At 39.5% G+C, this 22,643-nt stretch overlaps 3 protein-coding genes across 3 annotated transcripts; 2 read left to right on the top strand and 1 right to left on the bottom strand.

The window, feature by feature from the left end:
* The first annotated feature begins 5,901 nt into the window (after positions 1-5,901).
* On the top strand, positions 5,902-6,519 carry LOC138882743 (uncharacterized). The gene has a single exon (XM_070163372.1). The coding sequence runs from the start codon at positions 5,902-5,904 to the stop codon at positions 6,517-6,519; it is 618 nt and encodes a 205-aa protein (XP_070019473.1).
* A 795-nt stretch (positions 6,520-7,314) lies between these two features.
* LOC138882744 (uncharacterized) lies at positions 7,315-7,917 on the top strand. The gene has a single exon (XM_070163373.1). The coding sequence runs from the start codon at positions 7,315-7,317 to the stop codon at positions 7,915-7,917; it is 603 nt and encodes a 200-aa protein (XP_070019474.1).
* Positions 7,918-18,602: 10,685 nt separating this feature from the next.
* Positions 18,603-19,648, bottom strand: LOC138882745 (uncharacterized). Its single transcript, XM_070163374.1, has 2 exons — positions 19,382-19,648; positions 18,603-19,271 (listed from the first exon to the last, which is right to left on the bottom strand). Exons 1-2 carry the CDS (start codon positions 19,646-19,648, stop codon positions 18,603-18,605), a joined length of 936 nt encoding a protein of 311 aa, XP_070019475.1.
* Between the last annotated feature and the right edge of the window lie 2,995 nt (positions 19,649-22,643).

Below are 22,643 nucleotides of genomic sequence, written 5' to 3' on the forward strand. Positions count from 1 at the left end.
CCTGTGAGTCCTGTATGTGCTGATCCCTCAGCTGCCGCACTTCTTCCTTCATTTGGGCCAACAAGTCGTAACAGTATCTACTCTCCATTTGGAAATCCCTGGCCTGCTTAACTGCTTTAAACTCAAGTGTAGCCATCTCCCTCTTTATTTTGGAAACAGCCTTCTCGTGGTCACGTTTCAATTGGTTCAAACATCGGCGATGCTTATCTACTCTTGTTTCCCACCGTGCCTTGAACTCTGTCATGACCTTTTCGGATTCTTCTAACCTGTCTCGCCATTCCGTGATCTCTCTTTTCAAACCCTTTATCAACCGCTGGTCTGATTGACTTCTGGGTTGCTCATCAAGAGACAATCTCAATTTTTGGACTTGGGCCTTAAGTTCTTCATTCTCTTGGATCAACCTATTCTTTTCGCTTCGATCCGCTGCGATTTGTACGCTGTTATCGAATTTCAAACTATCTATTTGTAGCTTCAAATCGCCAATCTCTGCTCGATAACCCTTCTCTTTTGCTAACCAGTTCCATTGCCCTTGGGATGATTCTACGAAATCTTTGAGATGCGGCCTCTTAGCCGGTCTTTCGTAAGACAGGCTACCTCTAAACCAAGCGTGATATCCTGGGGCGACTTCCCCTTTTGCCGTATCGATCACACAAGTGTTTGCTGTCAGATGTTGGCATTCACTCCAGATTTGGCGAACTTCTTCTTCAGGGAAATGACCGTGCGGACTGATTTCAATCACTTGGGTACTCAAATCTTCATCTTTCGGTACCACTTGGTACCTCCCAAGTTGCCTCAAAACCCGATACGGTGCATAGGGTTGGATACTTTTCAGTCCCATCAACAGAAAGTGAGGCCGGGTTGCCGGCATGTATATGATTTCCTCGATAGGTGACCATCCGAGCGTCCATTGGATTTGGCTGGCAGTGAGAGTTCGGAGAAATGAGGTCCATGATGTGACTCCCTCAGGTAAATTGAGCCCTTTGATTCTCGTGTAGAATTCTCCAATACAAGTTTTCTCTGGCGAACCATAACCCAAAAGTGAGGAGCGATGGCATAAATGATCGGTCATCCACATTTGCAACAGTAGGTTACATCCTTCGAAGAAGTCACCCCTGGCTCGACAAACAGTGAGAGCCCGGAAAATGTCAGCCATAATCATAGGCGCCAGAGTACTTTTATCTTGGGTAAGCAAAGTACTGACAACCCCAGTTATTCTTAGATCGATGTTGCCGTCCTTCCTCGGGAACACTATAAGACCTAAGAAGGCCGTCATGAAAGCCAACTGCCTGTGTTCGTCCCATTTTTATCGGTTGCCTTTACTTCATAGTTTGAAATCCGGCTTATTGAACCCGCCCTCATGACCGTATCTAGCATACATGAGATGGAGACTGCAGAAACCTTTGGCAAGATCTGGATGGTGAAATGTTCGGGGTATTTTCAGAAAATCCAAAAATCGGTGTACCGTGACGGCCCTAGGTGCAATCAAGTACTTGAACCTTAACGGAGCTTCATCACCCCCAATGTATCCCGCTATTTCCTCCAGCGTCGGGGTGAGTTCGAAGTCTGAAAAATGGAATACATTGTGCGCCGAGTCCCAGTAAGTGACCAATGATCTGATAATATCACCCCGAGGCTGAATGTCTAGTAAATCCGGGAGATTTTTCAGATATTTCCTCACTTTGCCTTGCCCTTCTTTGCCTAAGTCGTTCCACCATAATCGCAACTCAAAAGGGATCTTGGTCATTATTGAAAACGATTCATTTTGTATCGTGCTCATCCTGCACATTTATTTAAGGCGATAAACTTTATTAGACTCAAAAAATTAAAATTATCTAGATTTTTTTGCAAAAAATGGGAGGTTGGACCCGCCGAGGGTTGCCTACGTATCTCACCCCGTGCGAGAATCAAACCGGCGTAGTTCGGTCATATCGTGAATAGAGAAAATCAAATAAACCTAGCAATCAAGAATAAGTATTATTTTTGGAGAAAGATAAATACTAAAAAAAGGGTACTACAAAAGAAACAACACATTTTTTGAATTATGAGTTTTCCATTTTTTTTATTTTTATTTTTTTAAAAATAAATACCCTTTCTTAAAAAGAAAAGAACAATTTTATATGTTTTTTTTAATGAATCAAACTAAAAGACAACTTTTGGTTTTATATTTGTTTTTTTAGAAAAATTCCGACGAGGTTTCGACACTACTTGGACATTGGTTTTATAAGTAATTATCTCTCTACGCTGCTATTTTTCTTTTTTTTAGAAACCGGTCAGCATGCGGAACCGAAGAAAATAAATGCGCAAAACAAATAGGATGCAGCAAGGTGGTCTTTTCATTTCAGGTTGCTTGTCCTAGACGGACCCAACCCCTGTGTTGAGCCCCCTAAGTCAAATGCAACATGATGCAAATAAGCGTTCCTACTAGGGATCCGGCATGAAGTCGAGTTATACTAGGTTTAAACCTTGGTATTTGTTCTAGACTGTGTACCCGAGCGGACAACTCGAGTCGAGGAGGGGCAACTTACCGGGAACCAAAAGGCCGTCCGGCTTTGTAACTTGTCCGACCTCTTTCTTATTTCAGGTATTGACACTAACAGAATAGGGAGTCTCGACCAGCGAGCTTCTCCCCGGAGGTAAGAAAAGAAGGGTTTCGGCACAGTTTATATACAGTTCAGATAATATCAAAGCGGTAAAAGACAACATTTAGCACGTTATGCAAAAACATGTAATAAAGATCAGATAATAAAGCCAAATATAACAATTATTCTAAGCTCGAATTCTTGAACCCTGAACCAGTGGTTCTGGGTTAAATCCCCAGCAGAGTCGCCAGAGCTGTCACACCTCCTTTTTGCGCGCCCGGCCCCGAAGGGTTAAATGCGCGGGTGGAGTTTTTCCAATTTAAGTGACAATATTCGAAATGGGATTATTTATTTAATTCAGAGTCGCCACTTGGGAAAGGTTTGGCTTTTGGTGTCCCAAGTCACCGGTTTATCTTGAATCCCAAATCGAGGAAATTTTCGACTTTTCCAAATGAAGTCTGCGAACCAGAAATTCTAAGTAAGGAATTCTGTTGACCCGAGGGAAGGTGTTAGGCACCCTCGAATCCCGTGGTTCTAGCACGGTCGCTTAAATTGTTATAATGGCTAAATATCTGATTTAAATACATGTTATGACTTACGTGCTTTTATTAAGTTTAAACCGCTTTTATTATTATCATTTATTTTTATAGAATTGCAACGTCGTGAAAATGCATCTCGAACCACGTCACAATCAATGCACCCGTGGTCGTTGACATATTTTGACTCCGTTGAGATGGATTTGGGTCACATCAATGTGCACCCGTGTTTAAGAAGGTTAAATTATTAAAGGTGCGCCTAAAGCAAGGTGCGCCAATCCAGGGGAAACGAACAATATGAATCAACCAATGAACTCAGCTGATACTTGGAAGAAAACAGAGTTGATTGAACAGGTTGAACAAGACTGAGAATCAGACAAACAAGACAGAAATGATTGCTGATTTTCTGTTTATCCCTTTCCCTATCTTCTTTCTTTTCAGGAATCCAACAACAGACTGCAGTTTTGAACTTATACTTAAGTTATCAGAAAAAGAGACCTTTCCCAGTTTTTTACTGTTTTCCCCCAGAACTTCAATTCTCAAAATTTCAGTTTAGGCTCCCCCTGTGTCTCTCTATGTATGCCTGTGTATGTATACTTCTCAGTGTGTATTTCAGCTCTCTCTTTCAAAACTCCTCACCTTTTGTGTATTTTCTTTTTATAGCTCTCTCAGTCCTCTTTCTGTATGTCTATCTCCTAATTCCTCTCAATTCTGTGTCCATCCTCCCTATATCTCTCAGGTCTTCCTCTTTTATAAGCCCTCCTTAACCCTTTTTAACAGCCTGTTTAGACTATTACCATACCCCTCCCATGTGCCTTCCATTTTCAATTCCAACTTTTAGCTAATTAAGTATTAAACCCCATTCACATTCCTTGGCAGATTTAACTTTTCTATTTTATTAACTAAAAGCAAGTATGGGCAGTAGAATATACCTGACAGCATATGCTGTCAAATTGTTTAAAACTTAAAAGCCTTCTTATGCAGAAAAACAGGCTGTGCACAAGGCACATGAGGTGCACCAATGCACATGCTGTGCACGAGTGCACATGCCTTCCAATTCAGAATTTAAACACAAACAATCCTTTTTACATTACTAATCAATTCAAACAAGCTATAAGTAAACAAAAACTGGTTCTTAATTGACTCAACAAATGCTTAGCAGAAGTAAATCGATTTGTTATTGTTCGGACAGTTGAAACTAATTGACGACACATGTCGACTCGACTATATTAGCATTAACATACACAATCGTAACCAAAAATCCGACATTTAACAGTATCGACCCATAATTCGAATTATACTGACTGAGCAAAGTGGTACTTGAGGAACCAATTGCTCAGTCAACATTTGAAGCTCAATTATTGTACAACAAATACATATGTTTCATCAGAACAGGAGGGGGGATTTTAGACAAACAAACAGAGGTTCAGGCAAAGCGGTTGAAGCACAGTTGATAGAAGTCAAGGACAGAAAACGAACAGACCCTTACAACAATCAAACGAACCAAAACAACTAAGAAAAGAAAGAAACTCACCTTAAACCGCAAAAGATCAAAACCTTAACTCGGACTTGGTCAGGCCTTTCTTAAGGCTGAACGGACTTTAAACGAAGTGTTTCTCAGATGAGAAACACTTTGATTAAAGTCCATTAGACCTTAATCTCTTCGGTTGAACCAGTGACGGAGGAACACAAAACTTTCAAACTTAGATCTGGGATTCAGGCTTCCCTGATCAGATTCGGACCAAACCAAGTATGGTTTGGTCACGAGGGGGTCTGGGGAGTGTCTGGTGTGAAGCTGGGGTTGGTTGGGGTAGATCGAGTTTTGACTCGAATCTTCAAATGAAGATTCGAGAAGGTGGGAAGGGATTCGAACTGCCTGGTTGATAGATTTGGGTTCAGGATGGCAAGGGCGTTCTAGGGTGTTAAGGGGAAGGTCACCAGCGTCCATGCCGCCGGCTTTCATGGCGAAAGCACGCAGGGGCGGCTAGGGTTTTAGGGCTGTTTGTTTGGAGACGAAGGCTGGAGTTCAGATAGGGGGGGGGGGCAGGGTAAGATTATGGTCTTATATAGTTAATGGGTGGATTGATCTCGACCGTTAGATCAATCTAGATCTACGGTCTGGATCTGATAGCTTAAGTGGAACGGTGTCGTTTCAAGGGTAAAGGGTTGGGGTCGGTCCGGGTGAGACGGGTCGGGTTTATTGGTGGGTTATGGGGAATTGATCTTGGCCGTTGATCAATTTGAGATCAACGGCCCAGATCAACCTGTACCAAAACGACGTCGTTTGGATTCTCTGGGCATCAGGTGGTCTGGACGGCAGGCCTGGGTTTTGGGCTGTTCGTTTGGGCCAATTTTGTTAAAATTGGCCCAAGTCCGGAGGGGAAGGGGTCCTTTCTTTATTTTTTTTATTTCCTTTTTCTTATTTATTTTAAAACAAAACTAAGCCCAAAAAATCAAATTAAAATTAAATACACACTCAATACAATTATTTGCACACACACTAAAATATTTCAAAACAGGTAAAGTCAAACAAAATAAAATCACGGACGAAGATGCCTATTCATGATTTTCTATTTAACGACCGGATTACGGTTCGAATTATGCAGGACACATATATTTTTTTTGAATTTTGTTTTAATAAAGTAAATAAATAAAAATGGGCCGAAGTCACAAATAAATCAACAAGGTGCCGCACAGAAATCCAAAAATTGTACAGCAGGGCCAATTATTATTTCTTTATTTCTTTTTGGAGCGATTGTCGTGCGAAACAAAAATCACGTGCTCACATGGGAGCACAATGGAAATTGCAATTGGAATCAGGAAAAACAGGAGGAAAAGCATGGGTGATGTTATTTGAAGAGAACAAAATGGCACCAAGAGGTATGGATTTGACATTTATACCACCAGCAATTGTTGAGGGAGAGGTGGTTGTAGAACTAGAACATGAAGACATGGATAATGAGATTGAGAAATGGAAGTACGTAGCAATAGCATATGCTATTGGGGGATCTCCTACAATTGGAGCTATGGAGAGGTTTGTAGCAGCTCAAGGAGAATACTCAACAAAGACAAAGGTATTTTATCATAATGCTGGGTATTTTGTAATCAATTTCTCAAGTATGGAAGAAAGGAATCAAGTGATGTACTCAAGGCCCAATATGTCGAACAATAGGCCAGTGATAATTAAAGTATGGACAATGAATTTTGATTTTGATATTGAAGATTTGAAAACAATCCCAATTTGGGTCAAGTTGCCAAATCTACCGTTGGTATGCTGGAGTGCAAATGCATTAAGCAAGATTAGGAGTGGGCTGGGACAACTTATCTATGTTGATGCATGTACAACAAATGCAAATAGAATTTCATATGCACGAATCCTCATTGAGATAGATGTAACAAAGTAGCTGCCAAATGTGATCAAGATAAGGGACCCAAAAGGCAGAATGATTGATCATGAAGTATGGAATATCTAATAAGGTTACTGAAAAACTTGAGGGAGCAGCCAAATTTTAATTTTCATCCTAGATGTGAAAAGTTACAGATTATCCAACTCAGTTTTGCAGATGATTTGCTTTTATTTTGTAGAGGAGATGTGGTTTCTGTGCAGATGCTATATGAATGCTTTCAAAGGTTTTCCAAAGAATAAGGTTTAATTGCAAACCAAAGTAAAAGTTGTGTATACTTTGGGGGAGTAACATAAGTTGGAAAACAGGAGATACTGCAGAAAATTGGAGTCACAGCAGGAGAACTCCCGTTATATCTGGGAGTGTCATTGAGCTCCAAGAGACTATCAATAAACCAATATCAACCTCTTTTGGATAAAATGTTGGGAAGAAAGCTATGCAGGAAGATTGCAGTTGGTTAGAAGTGTGTTGATTGCCATAAAATCCTTTTGGTCTCAAATCTTTCCTCTGCCAAAGAAGATCATTTGAGCAGTGGAGACTATATGCAGAAAGTTTTTGTGGACAGGTGATGCAAATGCAAGTAAAAAAGCTTTGGTGGCATGGGACAATCTATGCAAACCAAAATCAAAAGAGGGCCTAAATATCATTGACATGACTACATGGAACAAGGCTGCTTTGCTGAAGCACTTATGGAATATATGTAAGAAGGACAAATTGTGGGTCAAATGGGTTCATGTGTACTATACCAAAGGGAGATAGCCTTGGAAAGTGGAAGCAAAGCAAGCATCGTGGATAATGAAGAAGATTTTACATGCAGCAAAGTATATAATTGAAGCAGGATTAGAGATAGAGAAGATTCTGATGGCTGAAACATATTCTATTAGCAGCATGTATAATCAATTACGAGGAGACTTTACAAATGAAAGCTGGAAAAGATTGATTTGTAACAATAAAGGGTGCCCAAAATGGATCTTTATTATGTATCTAGCACTACAAGAGAGACTATCTACCAAAGACAGAATGAGCAAATGGGGGATACAAGTAGAGCAAACTTGTCCATTGTGTGAGCAAGATATGGAGAGTCATCAACATCTCTTCTTCTCCTGCAAGAACTCGACAGAGATATGGAACAAGATACTGACATGGCTGGGAATAACAAGACAAGTGTATAGCTGGGAACCTGAAGTTGAATGGGCTACAAGAAATGTAATTGGGAAGGGAGCTAAAGCAGAACTATACATGTTGAGCATGACTGGTGCAGTATATCATGTATGGATTGAAAGGAATTGCAGAATTTTTCAACAAGTAAAGAGAGGCAGTGGGGATATCACAAGACAGATTATATGTGAAATCCATTGTCGAGGAAGTATACATAGCAAATTAAAGAAAGAGCTATAGCATAAATTTTTTTATCCATAGCTTAGTCGAAGATAGATGTTTAGAAATAATGTACTAAGTTTGGGGCAGTATGTACAAACTTAGAGTTTTGCTTCTGATTATATATGTAACTATTGCAAGTGGTAATAAAAAGTTTCTTAATTACCAAAAAAAATAATTTACACTACTAAAAACGTTATTTTTTCCAAAATTTTAGATTCTACATAAATTTCACCTATTTATTATGTTATTTTAATTATAAAAATGATTAGATAATATCTTTTTCATAAATATAATTTATGTTATGATAAGTATACAATCATAAATTAGAAGGGGTGGAGTATAAATTAACAAAAGTTAAGAAGAAAACCTTAAATAATGCACACAGTGTTTGTAAAGAAGAAATAAACACTTAATATGTATTGTTTGTAATGAATAAGATTAAAACATTCTACTATCATAAATATCTTGAGCAATCAGATCACGAAGTGCCATTCAAATATTATTATCTCCTTGATTTTTTATATTTTCTTCATTTGCAACGTTGACTCTTGTGGATCTTCCAACATCAGGATCAACACGTCGCACATATCTCTCATTCTCAACTTCTTGGAATGCATTGTCCACCTTACATTTCTTTCTAATGTAATTGTGAATCACCATTGTAGCCAATACGATATCTCTTTGAGTGTCAATATGATAAAAAGGCATATCTCGCAAAATAGACCACCTTGCTTTCCATACCCCAAATGTTCGCTCTACAATGTTTCTGCAAGAAGAATGCAAATAATTGAACATTTCTTTATGTACATCTGGTGCTCGCAATTGTCGTGTCGCACCTCGACGAAATTCTGCAAGGTGGTATCTCACATTATCCCCTTTATATGGAGTCATATATCCCTTTATGTGTGAATATACTGCATCAACAAGATAATATTTGTCCCCTGAAGGATGTGGAAAATTTAGTTCGGGTTTACGAAGTGCCTCACCAAATATATGGTTATCATGAGCTGCTCCTTCCCTTCTAGCCCATGCAAATGTAAAACATATATTAAAGTCGACAACAACAAGAATATTTTGAGTAGGATAACCTTTACGCTCAATATATGATAAATCTTGACCTTGAGGCAATCTTGCTTCACATGTGTGCCATCAAGTGCTCCAATACAATCCTAAAAATATATACATGCATAAACTAAATATAAGTTTACACTAGATAATTTTTTATTTAAAATGTAAAAATATAATAATGTAATTATTAAGTATGTCACTTACTTTAAAGAAAGGGAGATATCATTGATTACATGACTTGTGATCTTCTGCACCATTATTATAACTTGGATGTAGTTGAATTATGTCTCTTGCAAGCTTACCAATGGCCTTTAGAACACTATGAAAATCCTATGAATTATTTCTCATGAATGTTGAAAAATCTCTTGTACCAATCGATTTCCGGCACCATGTGCACAAATCATCAAGAACATCCCTAACTCCTCATAGACAGACATCACACGCGTGAGCTTAAGACCATATTTATCAGTTAGATCTTTGCTTAAATCAAGAAACACTGACTTTCTCAATCTAAATTCATAACACTGAGTCTCATTTCCATGTAATATCTCTTGGATAAATATATTCCCAGTGCGTTTAGATGTACGACATGGTTCCTTGCCAATGTATTTCTCATAATATATCAATATACTCTTACATGTTATTCGACATAGTGTCATCCGTACCTTATTTTCTTGAGTTTCCTCTTCTTCATTTTCGTCGTTATATTTAACAAGTCATTATTCCAGCATTCCATTAAACTAAAATAAAACAGACATGCAAACTGTTACGTATTAAAAATGACAAATTCTAACTTCAAAGTTGATAGTGTAGTCATCTACTAAAATAAAATACGTAATGTCTAAACAAGAAATGATTAAACCACCAGTATGTCTAAACAGGAAACAAAATATTAAGAAAAATTAAAATGTCTAATGCTAATGTAATGTGGGTAAGATATCATCAACAACTTCTCAGATTGGATTAGATGGATTATTCGGCACGAAGGATCGTCGGTGGTTGTACTCCAACCAAGATTTCCTAGCTTCATCAGTAGACAACTTCAAAAATGCATGTCGCATCTCTTTCTGTATCAACAAGTTCACATCACAGTTAAAAATATCATTCCCTCCAAAAATACCATGAATATTTTCTAAAATGTTCATACACTTCTCAATGGTGGGCTCTAAAGATTTAGATGTGTAGTTGTTGCCAGATATGAACTCAACTAAGGAGTGTATCTCCTCTTTTAGAGATAATGAATTATTTTTTGTCTTGCGCTTTTTCACTTGACTGCTACTGCCACTGCCATCTATTGACTTTCGCTTTCTAAGCGATGGCTCAGGAAACGTAATTGAATCCATATTCTGCAAATCGTGACTTTCATCGCTTCTTTCATCATTCCATTGTTCTATGTCGTTATCATAAACATCATTTGTTCCATCATCATCTTGATCTAACCCAACTTCCGACTCTTGTTCTTTATTTGCTACACGTGCTCTCTCTCCAGTGGCAATGATATCAGTAAATAAAACATCGTACGAAATCATATCAGCGAAAGGTCTTTGTTCCTAAATTTTTTGTATTTAGAATTCTTCTGTAAAAATGAATTTAAAATTACTCTAAGCAAACAAATGAAACTAACAATTAATAGAGTTATGAAATAATTAATAGAAAAGGGCGAACAACGTACCTTAATTTTTTGCTCCCACCAATCATCATCTGGAATAATTGTTTTACTTGTGAGGTCCCATCTTAAACCTGTCTCACCTCTCATCAACTGTTTAAAAAGAGTCCACTCTGCTTTCATGTGATCCCAATGATTTTTTATTTGTTTTCTAGTATATTCTAGTCCCGTCTTATTATTGAACTCATTTACCATATTTTTCCATCCATCTTTAGACAAGTAAGTATTTGGCCTATATCCTTTTCTAACTTCTTGCTCACAAAATTCAATGAATTTAAGGACGAACACAGCTATGCTTTGTTATACTAGACTAGATTTAAAGTGAATTGTATATTAACTTGGGCCATTTTAATTATAAAATCTGTTTCTATTAAACCAGCGTGTGTACTCCACTTTGCTATTCCTCTAATGTGCAATCGAGAAACACCGGTCCTCTTCTTTCTTTCCACCTAAGTTCTACCCTTCTTTGCTTAATTCCATCTTATTTTTGCTTTGCTCTTTCTGGTAAATGTTTCTTGGATTCTTCCAGAATTCCTAAATTTCTCATTTTGAGTTTCATAATATCTCTATGTGCACAAAAGTAACAAGACAAAAAAACTCATGCATAAAAGCGAAAGGATGGCCTGTTATACATGCAGAAAAACACTGCTCGAGAAACGTAAATTTGACAAACAACAAATACTCAGTAAAGTTTAAAACAGACGGGATGAAAGGGACAAATTACCTGCAATTTATCTGATAGTTACAGAGAAGAACAAAAGAAGCGCGTAACAAAAGAAGCAATGGCATGGCTGGAGAGGCAACGTATGTTTAGGTTTTATGAAGAACTAGGATAGAGTACTATACATAGAGTTTCGTTTTAAAAAGAAGTATTTTAGGGATAAAATAGTAAATATTTTGGTCAAACTTAAAGAGCTTATAAGCTGAAATTTAATAAGTTGGGGGAGACTAACTTATGGGTTTTGGCTTATTTTTGGCTTATAAGCACTTTACTTATAAGCACTTTTAATTTTACCAAACGCGTAGATAAGTCAAAAAGTGCTTATAAGCCAGTTTGACCAGATTATAAGCTTAGCCAAACACCCTCTATGTCAAATTCAGTGAGCAAGATCTGCCATTTCGCTAACCTCCCTATCAGCTTCTGGAATATGTACTTTAACGGATCCTGCCTGGTAATGAGGTAAGTGGTATAGGCTAACAGGTAATGCCTAAGCTTCTGAGCGACCCAAGTTAAGGCGCAACAGTTCTTTCCAACAAGAAGTATTTGGCTTCATAACCTGTGAACTTTTTACTCAAATAGTAGATTGCCTGCCTTTCCTCCCGGTCACATCGTGTTGCCCGATGACACAGCCGAAGGAATTCTCCAAGACTGTCAGATACAAAAACAAAGGCCTCCCTGGTTCGGGTGGGACCAAGACTGTTCGACAGATATTCTTGGATTTTGTCAAAAGCTTCTTGACATTATATGTCCATTTAATTGTCGCATCTTTCTTAAACAACTTGAATATGGGCTCACATGTGGATGTCAACTGAGCAATGAACCGGCTGATGTAGTTTAACCTTCCCAGCAGACTCATAATCTCTTTATTGGTTCTCGGAGGAGGTATATCCCAAATAGACTTTATCTTTATTGGGTCTAGCTCGATACCCCTCCGACTGACTATAAATCCCAAAAGTTTGCCAGACGGAACCCCAAATGCACATTTAGCCAGATTTAGCTTCAAATCATACTTATGCAGCCGCTCAAAGAACTTTCTCAGGCCCCGAACATGGTCGTCCTGTGTTCTGGATTTGATGATCACGTCATCCACATACACCTCGATTTCTTGATGCATCATGTCATGAAATATAGCAGTCATCCCTTCATATAAGTTGCCCCTACATTCTTCAAACCAAAAGGCATGACTCTGTAGCAATAGGTTCCCCATCAACACCTGATGATATCCTGCATAACAATCTACGAAAGATTGTATCTCATGTTTGGCACAGTTATCAACAAGGATGTGGATGTTTGGCAAAGGGAAGTTGTCTTTGGGACTTGCTTTGTTCAGATCTCGATAGTCAATACACACTCGAGTTTTTCCGTCTTTCTTTGGCACGGGAACCACATTAGCTAGCCATGTGGTGTATCAGACCACTCGGATTACCCCTGCCTTCAATTGTTTGTGACCTCTTCTTTGATCTTGTCATTGATATCAGTTTTAAATTTCATCTACTTTTGCTAGACAGGGGGATAATCGGGGTAAGTCGGCAACTTATGGACCACTAAATCGACACTTAATCCTGGTATGTCATCGTAGGACCAAGCAAACACATCTTTGAATTCGAACAAAAGTTGGATCAATGCATCCCTGGTTCTTTCATTCGTGTGAATGCTTATCATAGTTTCTTGGACTTCTTCAGAACTACCCAAATTAATCGGCTCAGTTTCATTTAAGTTTGGCTTAGGTTTATTCTCGAATTGTTCCAATTCTCGGTTTATTTTCCTAAAAGCCTCTTCTTCATCATATTCCAGTTCTTGGTTCATTATTTCACAATTAGACAGCGTGTTTGGATCTGGGCGTGAAGTCCGCAAGCATGTCATGTTATTTAAAGACGCATTATTAGAACTGAAAGAAGAAATAAGAAAAAGTAACAAAAATCAGAAAGAATAAAGAGATATGAACGGTGAAATATTGATTTCATTTCATTGAATTTTGAAGTTAACACGGTTTACATTGGAATTTAAAGACAATAAACTAAAAGAAACATCCGAGTTACACCCTGAAATAACTCGTGATGTAGAAAAGGTGGCAAGACTGGACTACCAGGATTCCCGCCTGATTGGGAATGGAGTAGCCTTCCAGTTTTGCAACTTGGCATTGGGCCCCATAAACAGCACCTCAGCGGTGCTCAAACCTTCTCCCGGCTGGACCATATGGGTTTCATACAACATCTGCCTTACAGCCCCATATATTTCTTCAATTTCCTCGGCCGTGAAGGCCTCATCTTCTTCTTCTTCGTTGTACTTGGGCCCGACGAATATTTTGTAGAGATGTGAAACCGGCTGAGGTAAAACCCAACAATTGCTCTTTCGTTCATCTTCCCATGACACATCAGCTTTTGTGGTATGAAAACCCATACCGAAAAACTTCTCGCTGGTAGGTAAAGTGATCGGTTCTGTGATAACTTGCAATGATGCCCTGAGTCCCTTCCCAGGCTTATAACCATGCTTGATCATTTCAGTAGCGACCATGATGGACGCATTCGACAGAAAAGGTTGAGGGCATGGGCTTCCCTCCTTGCATTGCTCTGCAACCACAACCTTGAAAGCTTGATAGACTATATGTTCACTACCTTCCTTAGCTTTGAGACATGGGACTGAAGGGTCCCGGTAAATTGACTGCTCATCCTCTCCATGGACTACAATCTCCTGATCTTCATATTCAAATTTCACCATATGGTGGAGAGTGGAAGGTACAACCCCTGCCGTGTGAATTCAAGGTCTTCCCAAAAAGAAATTATAGGAAGTGTCCATGTCTTGGACCTGAAAGGTCACCTCGAAATCCATAGGACCAATAGTCAAAATCAAATCGATCTCACCTATGATATCTCTCTTGATGCCATCAAAGGCACGCACACAGACATTGTTAGGCCTGATTCTATCAGTCCCAATCTTCATTCTTTGCAAAGTTAAGAGAGGGCAGATATCAACTCCGGATCCGCCATCCAGCATGACTCTCTTCACATAGTACCCCTCACATTTAATTGTCAGATGGAGGGCTTTGTTATGGGAGGCCCCTTCCATGGGAAAATCATTCTTGCTAAAGAAAATCTGATTAACTGCGAAGAATCTTTTCGCCATCCTCTCCAGTTGTTCAACAGTGGTTTCAATTGGAACATAAGCTTCGTTGAGGGTTTTTATCAACACTTTCCGATGCTCGGTTGAGCTCACCAGTAGAGACAGAGTGAAACCTGTGAAGGAAACTTCCAAAGTTGGTCTATTACCTCATAGTCCGCAGTTTTCATTTTTTGGAAGAACTCTTCTGCTTCTTCGGCACTAACTGGCCTTTTGATCGGGAAGCGTTTCTGCTTGGCATTGTTCAATTCTCCCACATTAAGGTATTTCTCAGCTTGGTTAGTTTCATTTGCTTCTCCCATGACCTCTTTTCCTTTGTAGGTTACTACTGCCTTGTTATAATTCCACGGGACGGCAATGGGTCTGTCATGGGCCTCTGCGGTGTGCAACCAATAACCACGGGCTCATTCAGCCTTGGTAAAATTACTGGCCCCCGTACCACATAGGTCCATTTAGGCACGTACATCTTAGATCCCTTGTTCAGCTCGAACCTTCATGGACGACTCCATGTTATTTGTTCTTTTTTGTGACCCCGGGGATCATAAAGAATGGCATCTTTTAGGGATACTGCCTCAGTTTTGGTTTCCACTGTCTTTTCTGTATTTTGAGGGGTACTCTTCTTCTACCTTTTCTCTTGCTTTACATCAGCCTTTGGCTTTTTCTCGACATCAGCGATTGCAATGATGGCTTTCAAGGAAGGATCAAACTCTTTATCTTTGCAAATCATCCCAATAACAGGCCCGTTGTTGTGAGCCGATAATGGGTTGTTGGTCACATTAGGAATTTCTTCATCCTTCAGCACTATCCGTTTTTGCTCTATGAGGTTTTCTATAGCCCTTTTTAGAGTCCAACAGTCTTCAGTGTCATGCCCTTCTACCCCAGAATGATAGGCACATCGGGTACCGGACCGGTAGGATGGTGACTCGGGGTTTTGTCTATTCGGGGGTATGGGTTGTAGTAAATCCATTTGGACCAGTTTAGGGAACATGCTAGAGTATGTTTCACCAATAGATGTAAAGTTTGTTCTCCTAGGTGGCTCTTGAGCACGGGCATTGTAGGAGAAATTGTTTTGTGGAGGTCGGGGATTATACTAAGCTTGGTGAGGAGGGTTATTTCTAGAAGGTTGAGCTCGGTTTTGGTTGAACTATTGTTGTGGCCAAGCGTATGGCTGGGCATTCATTACTACGTACGGCTGAGGAGCCATAGCATAGGCCACATCCTGATGAGGATAATAATGTTGTGGGGCGCTTGGAGGGAAGTAACCTCTGGGTGGACTAGGGTTGCACTTGGAGGGAAGTAACCTCTAGGTGGACGGGGGTTTCTCAGACTTGAGGCTGCCATTGCCACCTCTTCTTTCTTCTTTATGTTTGCTACACCTCCGGACCCACCTTAAATTGCTTGGGATGTAGCTCTTATGGTAGATTGGCTTAGTATGTGCCCTGTTTTCAGACCATTCTCGACCATCTCACCAATCTTGATGGCCTCAACAAACGGTTTCCCTATTGCAGACATCATAGTCTGAAATTAGTCAGCCTCTTGGGATTGTAGAAAGACACTCACCATTTATGTTTCATCCATCGGAGGCTTGACCCTAGCCGCTTGTTCGCGCCATTTAACAGCATATTCTCGGAAACTTTCCGATGACTTCTTTTTGAGATTCAACAAAGAATTTCTCTCAGGAGCTATGTCTATGTTATACTGAACTGCCTGACAAAATCTCGAGCCAGATCATCCCAAATATGCCAACGAGATATGTCCTGGTCCATGTACCACTCAGATGCAATGCCAACTAGACTCTCTCCAAAATAAGCCATTAGGAGCTCTTCTTTTCCGCCTGCCCCTCGTAATTGATTGCAGTACTTCTTGAGATGGGCTATGGGATCCCCGTGCCCATCATACTTTTCGAACTTTGGGGTCTTGAAACCCAGTGGCAAATGCACATGTGGGAACATACACAGATTAGCGTAGGATACGCTATTTTGTCTGCTTAAACCTTGTATATTCTTAAGGCTCTGTTCTGTGCTCCTCATTTTTCGAGTAATTTCCTCTTGCTCGGGATTCTTTGTAGCCTTCTCCTGTCCCACGGTAAACTCGTACCGGAGTTGTTGAGGGTAAGAACTGGTGGTGAACTGGGCAGGCTCTGGTAGAAAAGATGGTACTCGGAAGGTGAAAGATGATGGATCAAAGCTTGGCCTGGGCAAAGTGGGTTGCACCGTAGCAGAGGTTAGTGGTGCGGTAAATATGTTGGATGCTACTCCCGAAACTACTTGGGGTGAACCTCAGAAGGTGTTCTGGTGAAGTGAGCTGAGATGGTGGGGTATCCAAGTGGGGTATTCGGGTAATTTATAGGGACATTGGAATTTCCACTTGCTCTGGGAAGTAACTCGGGGAAACCGGGTATGGCACTCGACAGCTCTCTACCATTGGACTAGGCGTCCCACATTTCTAGCATGCAGAGGCACAATGCCCTGTTCTCTTCAGCTACCGCTGACTCTGAAGTTGGGATAACCGATAGCGGGCTATCCTCTGAGATGGGAATCGTTGATGGATGACCTTCTGACGACATTTCTACACTACCCTTTGATCTTGTGAAGTATGAGTGTGAAGCCAGGTTACCACAAACCAACCACCTTAAAAACAGAACCTATACTCAATAGTAGACAACAAACCGGTTAGTTTGAATAAATTAAAACATAGGAAATCGCACGTTGGGGGTGTGATGCACCTATGCAGTTAAAAGTGTTTCTACATGTTTTGCAACGATTGCATGTCTCATCCCGGTTTTAATTTATCTCCCCAATCTTTTCTCTTGCTCTCTTTTGCGCTCTCATTTTCTCTCTTGTTCTTATTCTCTTTCCTTGTTTTCTCTCTTTTCTTTTCGGTTTTGGTTTTCTCTTTTTCACATTTTCTCTTTTATTTGAGTTATTTATAAAAATCATGATCGGATCTGATGAGGATTGCCTACGTATCACGATGCCTCGTGAATCAGATCATCACATAGTTCAAGGAATAAATGGAACATAAATAAAACATTTTTGGTTTTTCAAACTTTTCATTAAAATAAGATTTGTAATTTTCTCTATTACAAAGACTCGACCCTACATACTTGAGAATTAAAAACTTAAAAAAAACTCGAAAAAGAAAACATAATCAGGAGTACATCAGTGCCTCCAATCCTGTCCTAGGAACACCATCTGGTCTTGTTGTGGGCCTACGTGCCATGTCATCCTGGAGGCTATAGATATCCTCCATTATCTAGCGGACAAAGATCATCACTGTGGCGAAGAACATGGACCTGGTCACGTCCTTACACTCGTTGCATTTCATCATAATGTAGTCGACGATCCTTCTAACCCTTTCCCTGATGATGCCCTTTTCTTGCAACAACCGTCCAATCTGCTTAGATCTAGCCTCCAAGACCTGAGTGGCAATATGATTCTGTTCTTGCAAATATTTTAGGTCTCCCTCTAGTTGTGCCATCAAAGCGTAACAATGTTCTCTCTCGGCTTTGAAGCTCTTGGCTTGTTTTTCCATCTCATTCTCGAAGGTGGTTAGCTTTTTCTTCAAGTTTGTGACTTCTCCATCATATTTCCTTTTTAGTTGTTGAACAAACTCTACCTGCCCCTCGGTGTTCTTTGCCAACTGTGCCATAGCTCTTGCCAAATTGCCTTTAGATTTTTCTAGATCATCCCCGTAATCACATATTTTCTCCCTAAGGCCATGAATGAGTTTTTCATCTGCTCTTCTTCTGTCTGGAATCTCAGCAGCTATCTTCATCCTTTGGATTTGGGCCGAGAGGATTTCATTTTTCTGGGCTAATTTTTTCTTCTCACCCTCATCTACAATGGCTTGCACATCACTATCAAACTTAAGGCCTCTGATTTGTCTATCTAACCTGCTTATGGTGGCCCGATATTCATTTTCTTTTGGCAATCACTCCCATTGTTCTTGTGATGCTTCGACAAACTCTTGGAGGTAGGGTCTTTTAGATGGCCTACCAAACTCAACTTTCCTTTTGTACCAGGCGAGGTAACCGGGTGAGACTTCACCTCTGGATAGATCACGCACGCGGGTATTTGCTATCAGATATTGGCACTCACTCCAAATCTGGCGAACCACTATGTCATGAAACTAGCCATCAGAACGGATCTCAACCACATGAAGGCTGAGGTCTTCATCCTTGGGCATTATTTGACATCTCCCTAGCTGTCTCAAAACCCGGTATGGCGCATAAGGCTGGATACTTCTAAGACCCATCAGGAGGAAGTGAGGACCGATAGCTGGCATGTATATGATTTCATCAATAGGAAGCCAACCCAACGTCCATTCTATTTGATTTGCAGTGACGGAGAAGAGGCAAGATGTCCATTCTGCAACCCCTTCTGGCATGTTGAACCCGTCGACCCTAGTATAAAACTCCCCTATGTAGCTTTCTCCTGTCGACCCATAGTTCATGTACTGAGGACGATGACATAGATGCTCAATCATCCACATTTGTAGCAACAAGTTGCACCCTTCAAAAAAGTTTTCTCCTGCTTTACAAGTAGTGAGAGCTCGGAATATTTCAGACACTATCATGGGTGCGAGGGTGCTTTTGGCCTGAGTAAGATAAGTGTTGACGACCCCAGCTATCCGCACATCGATGTTCCCATCTTTCCTGGGAAACACTAGAAGACCCAAAAATACCACCGTAAAAGCGAAACACTTGTGTTCTTCCCATTTTAGTCGATTTTCTTTGTTGCAAATTTTGCTTTCTGGATTGTTGAACCCCCCTATGTGTCCATATCGCTGGTATATGACCTGTGGAGTGGAAAAACCAGCTGCCAAATCTGGGTATTGTACACCCCCCCCCCCCGCTTTATCTTTAGCAAATCTAGAAACTTGTGTGGAGTGACATCTCTTGGAGAGACCAAATACTTGTCTCTCAGAGCTTCAATGATCCCAATATACCCAGCTATCTCTTCCAAAGTGGGTGTGAGTTCAAAATCCGAGAAATGAAACACGTTGTGAGCTGGATCCCAAAACGTAACCAGTGCCTTTATTATGTCTCCTCTAGGCCTGATCTTCAATAACCCGGTGAGACCCCCCAAGTAAAGGTTGATCACATCTTGTCCTGATTCACCCAGATCTTCCAACCACATATACAGTTCCAAAGGAATCTTGGTCATGACCTTCATTGGCAAGTTTTGACTCGTGCTCATTCTGCACATTTAAATTAAGGTGATTGGTTTAAAGTGAATTTTACAAAAGAGGTCAGTTTTGCAAACACTTAAATAACATGGCTACTTTTGCAAATACGGCCCTTCAGCAATTTGAAAAGGAATATTTTAGGGTTGTGCTTGCTAGGTAGCCAAAAATTTGAGAACGGTCCGTAAGTGGTTATTCTTCCAGAAACAGCCTTTTGACGTCCTTTTGGGGATATTTTGGGCTATTTAGACAAAAACGACATTACTTAATTTTATTTAAGACAAAATAACAACATTTCATTTTTTGGGTTATTTTTGCAAAAATGGAGTTGGACCCGGTGAGGGTTGCCTACGTATCCCACATCCGGTGAGAATTAAACTTGCGTAGTTCAGTCAGATTTGACATAATAAAATAGAGAAAAGACATGAAACTTTTGAAACCAAATTCTTTTTCTCTTTTTTTTTCTTCAAAATTTCGGCAGAGTTTCGGCCTATTTTGGACACCAGTTTTTTTTCAAAGACGGGTAATCAATTCTCTCATACCTCAATTTTATTTTTCCAAATTCCTTCCTATTATAGCAACCGGTCAACATGCAAACCGAAATAAATAATTTCACAAGTAGCACGTAAAAATGCATCAGAATGGTCGTTTGATTCTGGGGTCCACCTGTCCTAGACGGACTCAACCCCTGTGTTGAGTCCCCAAAGTCAAATGCACATGATGCAAACAAGCGTTCCTGCTAGGGATCCGACATAAGTCTGAGTTATTCTAAGTTTAAAAACCTGGGTATATTGTTCTAGACTTGGTGTACCTGAGTGGACAACTCGAGCCGAGGGGGGACTACGTACAGGGAACCAAAAGGTCATCCGGCTTTGTAACTTGTCTGAGCCTCTTTCTTATTTCAAGGTATGACACTAACAGAAATAGGAGTCACGCCAGCGTGCACATCCCCGAAGATGAGAAGAGAAGGGTTTCGTAACAGTTTATATACAGTTCAAATAATATCAAAGCGATAAAAGCGACAATTAGCACATTAGGCCCAAACATGTAATAAAAATCAGATAATAAATAAAATCCAATTATAACAGTTATTCTAAGCTCGAATTCTTGAACCCTGAACCAAAAGTTCTAGGTTATGATCCCCAGCAGAGTCGTCATAACTGTCACACCTCCTTTTTACACCCGAGGGTATATGGGGAGTTTTTCCAATTAAAGTGACATTATTCGAAATGAGATTATTTTATTCAGAGTCGCCACTTGGAATAGTTTATTTGGCGTTCCACATCACCGGTTTATTTTAAAATCCCAAATCGAGGAAATTTCGACTTTACTTTATAAGTCTGCGAACCAGAAATTCTATGTAAGAAATTTCGTTAACCCGGGAGAAGGGGTTAGGCATTCCCGGGCTCCGTGATTCTAGCACGGTCTCTTAAGCTATTAAAATTAGCATATTATCCAATTTATTACACATTTAAAACCAAATGTGCATTTTTTACCTCATAACCACTTTTATTTAATTATTGTTACATATTGTGAATCATCTCATGGGAACCGTACCCACGATCTACAACATGTTTAATTTTTAAAGATTAAATTTTGGTCGGGTCACATAGATGTACCCCCGAATTTTAGTAATTAAGTGTCACGACTACGTCAAGGGAACAGTACCCGTAGCCATGACAATTATTTAATTAACGCGCCTAAAGCAAACTACGAAAGTTCAGGGCATTTCTAAACTAATTTTGTATTTATATGAGGGCCATAAATTAAAGGATTTTATTTGTGTATGGCACACCCCAAATAATTTTAAGAAAGAATTAGTTCTTGATCTAAATTTATGAGGGCAATGTGTTATAAGTTTAAAGCATGACACATCTCAAATTATTTTAAGGAAAAAAAGGTTATGCATTTTAAAGGCAAGCTAATGTACTCCTATTTTAATCTAACTTAAAACTAATTATCACAACCACGTCACGGGAACCGTACCCGTGGTCGTAATAATTTAATTGCGTGCCTAAAAGCAAACTACGATTATTCAAAGTATTTTCTATACTAGTTTGCATTAGTATGAGGGCCATGAATTATGGGGTTTGATGGCAAATGGCTCACCTCAATTCATTTTAAAAGATTTTACTCAATTGCTTAATAAATCATTGGTAAAAGAAAACACTCAACAAATTCACGCCTAAAGGCAGACTATTCATGCTCACGAAAATTCGAATATTAGCCTGCAATTCAAGATTATATGCGAGGGTCCAAATCGTGAGATTAATAATGAGACTAACAGTGGGGAACACTTTTTTTGAACATTAAGAGAAGCATCACAAATGGTCATACTCAAATTAATTAAGTAGAACTCAAAGAAACTGAACATTATCAACTTTGAACCCAAGTATGCGAACTAAATTGATAATGAAACATTGCTCTAACTTCATTGCTTAGCATATATGAATGTGAAACAAACACGATACATAAACTTAATTTGGCCTATTGAGATTCACATTGTAAATAATGACATCCTTCTTCATACAAATCAATAGTCCTATATAGGACTCATAATCTGTATATCAAATGAAAGAAAATACTTACAATAGCATTACAATATACTATTAAGTAAAATAAATGAATCCTAATTAGAGCATAGTGAATACATATCCTATATGAGGCCATTTAGCTTTTGAATCTCCGAGGATGCTTCTGGACACTACTTTTTGGGGCCTCCATGTTTACAGACATGGCCAATTATGGTCAGATATGCAAACTACAGCCAGGTAGTAGTAGCAAACATATTTCAACTCCTCAAATTAAAACCAAGCTACATATTTCATATACAAAACTTCTGTGAGTACAACCTTAATTTGTATTTAACAAAGATATAAAATTGATGAACTTCTAACAACTAAAGCTTATAATAATATTCAAAGACAATAGGGAGACAAAATTTATCATTTTTTCAGCAACATTTCTAATACAGAATCAACACCC

Source organism: Nicotiana sylvestris, chromosome 12 (genome assembly GCF_000393655.2).
Source record: "Nicotiana sylvestris chromosome 12, ASM39365v2, whole genome shotgun sequence".
Taxonomy (NCBI): Eukaryota; Viridiplantae; Streptophyta; class Magnoliopsida; order Solanales; family Solanaceae; genus Nicotiana; species Nicotiana sylvestris.

Excerpts from the sequence above, each read along its gene's own strand:
- LOC138882743 (XM_070163372.1), top strand. The coding sequence starts at position 5,902 with ATGGGAGCACAATGGAAATTGCAATTGGAATCAGGAAAAACAGGAGGA.
- LOC138882744 (XM_070163373.1), top strand. The coding sequence starts at position 7,315 with ATGAAGAAGATTTTACATGCAGCAAAGTATATAATTGAAGCAGGATTA.
- LOC138882745 (XM_070163374.1), bottom strand. The coding sequence starts at position 19,648 with ATGAAGGTCATGACCAAGATTCCTTTGGAACTGTATATGTGGTTGGAA. Across the intron at positions 19,272-19,381 it reads CTCTGAGAGACAAGTATTTG|GTCATATACCAGCGATATGG; the intron begins GTCTCTCCAAGA and ends TCCACTCCACAG.